Source organism: Vigna angularis, chromosome 6, assembly GCF_016808095.1.
Source record: "Vigna angularis cultivar LongXiaoDou No.4 chromosome 6, ASM1680809v1, whole genome shotgun sequence".
NCBI lineage: Eukaryota > Viridiplantae > Streptophyta > Magnoliopsida > Fabales > Fabaceae > Vigna > Vigna angularis.
The window spans coordinates 31,779,200-31,788,124 of record NC_068975.1 but is presented as its reverse complement, the minus strand read 5'-3'; the positions used below and the strand labels follow the sequence as shown (position 1 = coordinate 31,788,124).

Genomic DNA, 8,925 nt, shown 5'->3' with positions numbered 1-8,925 from the left:
AATAATTATTTAAATTTTAAAACTAAAAATTAGAGGATAAAATTGGAAAAACAAAAAATAAACCAAATAATTATCTTTATGTAGAGTGATGGATTTAAATTTTACTATTAAAAATTTCCGACTTTATAAATTTTATCATCAAAATTCAAATTTCACAAAATTTACCATTAAACTTCTAATCTTTTCAAATTTGTCAATTTATCATCTGAATTTCAAAATAGTCTGTATTATGCTTTTTCAAGAATTGGATCAATAATGATGTCTTAAGTTTGAGAGAAAATAATGAGATGTCTTCTTTACGGACTTGAGAAAAGAGAAGTAAATATGAAATATAAAAATTTAAAATAGTTTTATATCAGAATAAGATTACTAAAAATATTTATATTTTATAAATCTCAAAAAATATTTTATAATTTTTACTTTTGTAGTAATTTTTCGCAAAGTTTCAATTTATCAGCTGTTAAATCCAACTCTTGAAAAATAAACATAATCTTTAGAATTTTTGAATTTTGTATCCAAAATAATTGAAATATAATTTTTAAAAATATTTGTAGTCAAACTGCTTATTTAATTATTTTTGGAGCAATTTCTTCGGTTCGAAGAAATGACTCAATCAAAAAAGAGTTACTATTAATATTGATATATCTGAAATCTTTAAATGTTCAAGGAGTTTTTGTATTCAATCTTTTTCCTTCTTCTTCTCATAAGTATTAAGGAAAGTTATCTCAAAGTACTTATTAAGGGTGGACAAACTGCATTGTTTACACTGTACTACAAACCAATTATAGTTAACTATAAAATAGTTTAAATAAACTGAATTGAACTAGAAAATAGTTCAAAAAAACTGAATTGAACTATTTTTTAGTTCAAAAAAACTGAATTGAACTATTTTTTAGTTCAGTTAACTAAAATACAATTCAGTAAGCTGTTTTTTAATTCATAGTTTAGTTAACTATTTATTGTGCACTTGAGAGTGATTATACATGCTTCTGAATTGTAAAAACAGTTTAAAATTAAAGCTAAAGCCTAAAGCCTAAATGATACATATCAAGATTGTAAAACCCATGAAAAAATTTATAATAGTAAATTTTAGCATTTTATTAGTAATAATAATTTTAATGGATAGAAAAATATAAATTTTGGATATAAAATTATAGTAATTTTATAAGGAGAAGTTAAAATTTTTGATAACTTATTTAGTAAATTTTTTAAAAAAATCGAATAGTAAAAATTGAATAGTGAATAGTAAAAAGTGAATAGTAAAAAGTGAATAGTAAAAGTGAATAGTAAATAGTAAAAATAAATTTTCAGCATTTGGATTCCTTAGCATGGAAGTAAGTAGTAGGTAGAAATTATGATCAGATTTGGTGAGAAAATGATTGAAATATTATTTTTAAATAATATTAAAATAATAAATAATATTAAAATATTAATGAATAGTAAATTTTTTTTTACTATAAATAGCCATAGGAGGGAAGGGTATTTTGCACCAAGAAAAGAGGAATCAAGTGAGAGCTTGAGAAATAGAGAAGAAAGAGTTAGGGAGAAATTTTTAGTTGCAAGAAGAGTAGAGGTTCTGAAGGGTTTCGGGGGAAACAAATTCGGAGCAGGAGATTAAGTCTGGAATAGAGGTAGGGGAGCTAACTTTTCTAAGCTTTTATTATGATTTAGTACTGTTTTATTACTATTCATGTCTTGAAATTATGTATGAATATTGTTAATGCTTACTGTATGTTTATCTATATTGATATTCGGTATAAATATTATATGCTGTTGTTTTGAATCTGTTAATAAGAAATTTGTTAAAAACTAGTTGAGGAACACTTTGGCTAAGGAAAGACTTGGTACTTAAGTTGTCCATTGTGACGCACATCTCTTTCCTGGAAGTCTACTCGACAGGTTTTTAACTTAAATCTTGTGTACAGATTATGTACTGTTAAATTATCATGTAATATATCTTGTTGGAATATATTCAGTTTGTATGATTCCTGAAATGATTGAAGTTTATTTGATTTGAATTTATGCATCTAAACATGTTATGAGTATTATGGGGAGATTTTGTAGGGGTATAATGTGAGTTGAGGAATATGAGTATGGCATGAGTCTCGTGGAGAGATTCAGTAATATTATGGTATTTGTGTATATGTTGATGTTGAGGGTCCCGTAGTTGGAGGTTATCCTGATACTCTAATAATCATCTAGTCTCAAGTAGAGAGGGATGAATTATGTGGTGAGAGGAGCAAGAGGTCCTGGTCTATGTGCCGATTTTGGACATAGTGAGGGGACTAACCTTGTGAATGGTATGAAGTATTTTGGAAGTGTATTTGTAAGAAGAAGTAGAAGTCATTCCAAGTGCATAACCTCCCGTGACCGCTCATCAACGTATCATCCGGATGAGTGTCTATTGGGTATTGTGGTGTCTATTGGGTATTGTGAGACGAGTGTCTAATAAGGATTGTGGTATGAGGGTGTCGAACATAATTATTATATGATGTTTATATCAAGGTAATTATACATGTTTTAAATGATTTGTTGCATGTTAGCTCACCCTACTTGTTTGTGTTTGTTTTGTGTTTGGGTATGTGCGATGATCGTATAATTCGTTATACGGGAGCAGATGAAGGAATGTCGTCTGATCCAATGCCAATGAAGGGAGAGACAGAAGAATAAGTTAGAAGAATTCGAATTATATTTATGAGATTATAGTTGAAATCTGAGTTTAAAACATGTGTAGACATATATTAATTATGAATTTATAAGTGTGAGATTACGGGATATTACCGTAAATGTAATGTTACAATATATAAATTATGAATTATATGGCGTGAGATATTGGGATGTTACAAAGATGAAAACAGTTCTCGATTACAGGCAATTACAATTCTTTAAGGGACATAATTAGCCTTACTGTACTAAATTATATCTGTACTATAAAAACTAAATTATTTTTATTAAAAATTTAACTATACTGTTTTGCGGTTCAATTTAAAAAAACTGGACTTTTCTATTAGTAATTAACTGTTACAAATGGTAAACCGTACAATAGTAACCAAAGTAAACGGCAATTCGTCTTGGCATCGCAAATATACTGCATGTTTTTCCTTTTTTTTTTATCTTAAAACTATTTCAGAATAAATTTTAAAAGTTTATTTAAATTCTTAACTTAAATAAAATTTAATTGCATTGATTACATTAAAAAAATTGATAAGAAAAATCTTGGTCAAAATCTATTCATTTATAAATTTCAACAGTATAATAATTTTTAGTAAAAATAAAAATAATAATAAACTAGTATGATATATAATTATGAAAAAGTAGGATATACAAATATAAATTAATACAAATAACTAAGTTATGAGAAAAAAATAATTCATAACAATTTATAAATAGTATTAAATGTGTTTTATCTTTTTTATTTATCTTAAAACTGTTTTAGAATAAGTTTGAAAAGTTTATTTAAATTCTTAACTTAAATAAAATTTAATTGCATACATTACATTAAAAAAATTGATAAGAAAAACCTTAGTAAAAATCTGTCCATTATAAATTTTAATAGTATAATAATTTTTAGTAAAAATAAAAATAATAATAAACGAATATGATATATAATTATGAAAAGTAGGATATACAAATATAAATAAATATAAATAACTAAGTTACATGTTTTATGAGAAAAAAATAATTCATACCAATTTGTAAATAGTATTAAATGTGTTCCTTTTTGTCTTAAAACTATTTCGAAACAAGTTTGAAAAGCTTATCTAAATTCTTAGAGTATTTTTTTTAAAACTAACACTTAAAATTGTTCTTTTAGAAATTTAATTTAGGATATTTGTTTATTTAAAATCACTTTTCAATAAGTTATTTGACAAAAAAAATAAATAGTATGTCTTCATTATGTTTGGGTGGAACTGCATTTTGTTTTAATCAAGTTGTATTTTCTTACTGTTTTAAAACAGTTAACTGAGTTAACTGAACTATTAATAGAAAAGTTCAGTTTTTTTAAATTGAACTACAAAATAGTATAATACAATTAGGTTAATCATGACCAGCCCTAGTACTTATAACTATAATTAATTATTTAAATTATATTCCTAATTAAAAATAATAACTTTTTTATATATTCGTCTTATTTTATCCGGTAGCTTTATGGAATATACTGGTTATTTTATAATTGTCCAGTCATCTTAATAATATATATTAAAAATATAACTTCGGTAGAATTTTGAATATAAAAGAAATTATGGTCCTTAAATTGGTTATCCGTAATAATATAAATTAATTAAATAATTTAATATTTAAGAGTACGTAAAATGTTTTTATTGAGTTTTATTGTCTACAATTTACTTTTTCAATTTTAAAAATAAAATCTAAAATTGAAATTATAAGTTACATATTTAGGGGACCATGTGATCAGTAACAATATGCTCAAACTTCTAAACATTTTGAAATAGAAAATTTATTTAAATAGATTAATATCTATTTTGATCTTTTTAATTATTAGTTTTATTTCTTATTTTTGTATCCTTTTATTATTAATAAATTCTTATTTTTTGTTCAAACCATCTATCATGACTCACTATCTCTTTCGAACCATCACCTTACAAACACCACAAAACTTCAATAAAAATTACCACAAAATCAGAATCCAAAATTATAATCGCAATCATTATCTTCTCATCAGTCGCCACCACCATGAAACGCCATATTCTTCTTTTTCAATTGCAAAATTGCAACTTTAATTTCCTCCTTCTTCCATCTCAATCACGAAATTTGTACATAAAACTCTAAAATCTCAAATCAGAAGAAAATCTATTTAGAAACCCAAAACCTATTATCATTTCACTATGTTCGTATTCTATTCCTCGAGACGATAACGTCTTTCACAGTAAAAATCAAACACAACAAAAAATTTCATATAAATTTCATATAAATTTTTCAAAAAAAAAACCTGTAAAAAAAATTTCATATAAATTTTTCAAAAAAATAAAATATAATTTTGTTTTCTGCAACTTATTTTGAAAGGATGTTATTTTTGAAATAGTAATCTTATAACTTTATTTTCACTGTTTCCGGAGGTTCTGTTAAAAAATACTATTCATGAAAACTCTAATAAAAAATTAGTATTTTTCTTAAATAAAATGTGTGTTTGAGAAGCCTCTTTTATTTCCTATATATTCATATATTTTTCACCTACTGTACCTAACCCAACTGAAACCAGCACCAAAACTATCTGAAACAACAACCACTCAGATCACGGAACAAAAATGAAGAAAGAAAGATCCAATATTCAAATAAAGCATGAATAATTATTTTAAAAGATAAATATAGTGTAAAAGCAAATTTTAAAAGATAAATATTCAAATAATTTTAAAAAATACATATAACAATTCCTACATATTTATTTTTAATTCAATTCCGCCTTATATTAAAATTGACCTATTAAATATTTATAAAATTATTTTTTAAACCAATTTTAACTGTTTAAATTAATTATTTTTAAAGTTATAAAAAATAAAATTAAGGATTAATAATATAATATTTTAAAATACTTACTTTTGTTAGTAAAACATAAATTTATTTAATAATATAATAGTAGTTATACGATAAATAGTATTGTATGACTTAAAACAAAATAAAATAAAAAATAATATTGGTCTGACTTAAAAATATTAAATTTTAAAATAAATCAATTTAAAAATATTATTATTTGATAATTGAAAAATAAAATAATATAATAATTTAAAGGATAGATATGTTTTTAGTTTGTAAACTTTGAAACAAAATTATAATTTATTATTGTACAAAACTTTGACTCTTAAAACTTTAAAAATATATAAACATAGTTTTTTTACTTAACTATATTAATTTTTTACGTGTCAAAATCATTTTTTAGTAAATATTGAAATGGAAAAATATAAAAAATGTAAGTAACTTAAATATCAAAGTGATTGATATGTAAAAAGTTGACGTAAATTAAATATTTATTTATTTTTAAAGTTTGAGATAATAATATATCAAATTTTAAAAAATGACGAATTTCAATTTGTATCAAAATTCAAAGGATAAAAAATACTTAATCTTAATTTAAATAATTAATATATATAAATTAATTTTTAATTATTATTAATAAAGTAATTTAATATTTAATTACTTTATTTAATTTATTTTAATACGTTAAAAAATAAATTTTAATATTAATATAAATATAAATAATAAATTTGATTCTAATTTAAAATTGTAACACTATTTCAATTTAAATTAATGTTAAATTAACTAGAAAAAATAATAAAAATTAAATTAAATATAAAATAATAATATTTGTTACTAACGTAACAATAACGTGAAAATACGAAACAAAAGTTATAAATTGATACATATCTTTAACATCAAAATTTGCTTTTGCACTATATGAAATTTAAAACAATAACTAATGTAAAAGATATAACTTCCCAACCTACTATACAAAAACCTAAACTTATAAACAACTAAAACAGATAACTGAATTTTGAAAAACGGAAAAAATATAACGTAAATCTGTTACGTGTGAATGTGTGATTTTTTGGAAGAAGGTTATATATCCAACGAAGTTTACTTGTGAAAGGACGATTCGAGGCGTAGGCAGAAAGTATAAGTAGAGTTTTCGTGTTGGACTCAAACAGAACATCACAAGCAACTAAACTACGCTAATTCAAACCCTAATTTCATCTGCTTCATCTCCTTCTCTCCCATTCAGAGCATACCTTCTTCCGTTCTTAGGTGTTGTATTTTTTCTCCTTTTCTTCAATTCTATTTTCTTTTTTGGTTTTGGTGATGAACCCAATTTTTTAATTTTTTGGTTGTTTTAAATCTGCAGATTCCGATTTCATTATGGCCGCCAAAACCTCTTTCAAGCTTCAACATCTTTTGGGTATTCTTCGATTTCTTATAATCATTGGCATTCAAAACACTTTTGTATTGTAAAAATTAAAAATTGAAGATTGAAATTCCTTCATCCGCGACTTTGCTAACCGTTTGGTCTTTTTAACGCTTCAGAAAGAAGGCAAGCCGAAGCTTCTCGCATTAGAGAGAAATATCCTGATAGAATACCTGTAAGATTGTAGTTAATGTGGATGCTCTGTTTATTTTTTATTGTTGAAGCATTTTTGTTTACATATGGCAATTCTGCGCAGGTGATTGTGGAGAAAGCTGAAAGAACTGACATTCCTGACATTGATAAAAAGAAGTAAATGATTTTTTCATGTTATGTTTTTAATAATCGTTTTGTCGCATTGGAAGAGGAGATTATATCAAATATGTTTAAATGTTTGAAGTATGTTTGTTACATGAGATATTAAAAGATTAACGATATACTCATACGATTCTTAGTATTACAATGAATCTATTTTATTTTACCGGTATTTGACCAAGTCATTTGTTGTTGGTATTCTGCGAATGAATGTGCAGAATGCCAATGAATATTGGCTTTGTGTTTTTCTAATCCAACGATCTATTTTGACAGTGAAATTACCTACGAGATACAGTTCGATAGTTTTTTTAAGTTTATTTTGAACATTGGAGGGTGTAAACTAGAGATAAGTTTGAAAGTTGGAGGACCAGACATAGTTTTCTTTCAATGCGTATGGTTGATCTGATATTGTGCGTTCGTGGATTCTCAGTTGGTTCACCTTTGTTGTCATGATGCAGATACCTTGTCCCTGCTGATTTGACTGTTGGCCAGTTTGTTTATGTTGTCCGCAAAAGGATTAAGCTCGGTGCAGAGAAGGCTATTTTTGTTTTCATCAACGACACACTACCTTCAACTGGTAAGTATCCAGTCATGCCAAATGATGTTTTTACCTTTTTAGCAATGAGTATGTACTGATTCCTTGGTGTTGTTGCAGCTGCTCTGATGTCCGCTATTTATGAGGAAAATAAGGATAAAGATGGCTTTCTTTACATGACTTACAGTGGAGAGAACACCTTCGGATCCCACTAGGCGTAATGCATATTAACTTCTGTAAATAAATTCTGATATTTCTCAGTGCACGGCCCTTTTTTAGTATTGTTATCCCTTTTTTAGTATTGTTATCCCACACTCTGGTTAAACTTATCTTTGAATTATGATTTGATTATCAATGCATGTCCTTTTGGAAAATTCTGTGTTACCAAGCATTTGAGTCGTGTTGCTGGGTTTTAGTAACGTTGATATACTTTTTTTTATACTGCTTTTTGCGTGAAAAGTATGGAAGAGCACTATTGATACAAAGTTTTGAAGTAGGAAAGTAATTTTTGCACAAACACTTCTCACAAACTCAGTAGTGGGCTCATACAAACTATTTTAAGAACAAATTAATAGGAGTTAATATCCAGTAACGAGGTTTCGGGGTTGTCCGAACTTAGGGTATTTCTTTCTACATTTCGTTAATTTCTTGTGGATTGAGTTTTCTGGAATCTAAAGTATATTTTTCAGAATGAATGGGACATTGGACTAAAAAAATGAAGTTTCTTTACTTCTAAAAACTAAACAGTGATTTACATTGAAAGAAAAATCTATCAATTTTTTATTAATGTTTTCTCTCTGAAACAGATCCACCTTATAAAAAGGAACATTGGGCTCCAATTGCCAATGATGCAGCGATTCGCAATACATATATCAACCCACTCATCTTCAAGTGGGTTTCCTTAGGATAAACTCTCTAGCCACTGATGTTTTTTTTTTCTTTTGAAAAATGGAATAAAAATAATGAATGGAAAATCTTATATCGGAAAACAAGTATATGTACATTGGAGGGTTTCTTTCCCTGTTTATTAATGGAAATATAAAAGAAATTAATGAAAAATAAACTTTTCACACCTGAGTTTGTTGGGGTCAAATTAATATTGTTTAGAATGAAAGGTAGATTTGGATCCTCCCAACTGTTTGGATGTCCTTTCTCTTGAGTT

At 25.7% G+C, this 8,925-nt stretch overlaps 1 protein-coding gene across 1 annotated transcript; it reads left to right on the top strand.

Moving 5' to 3' along the window:
- Positions 1-6,599: 6,599 nt before the first annotated feature.
- On the top strand, positions 6,600-8,137 carry LOC108342219 (autophagy-related protein 8C). The gene is made up of 6 exons (XM_017579953.2): positions 6,600-6,759; positions 6,857-6,910; positions 7,036-7,091; positions 7,173-7,225; positions 7,687-7,805; positions 7,884-8,137. Exons 2-6 carry the CDS (start codon positions 6,871-6,873, stop codon positions 7,976-7,978), a joined length of 363 nt encoding a protein of 120 aa, XP_017435442.1. The 5' UTR covers positions 6,600-6,759; positions 6,857-6,870; the 3' UTR covers positions 7,979-8,137.
- Positions 8,138-8,925: the final 788 nt, after the last annotated feature.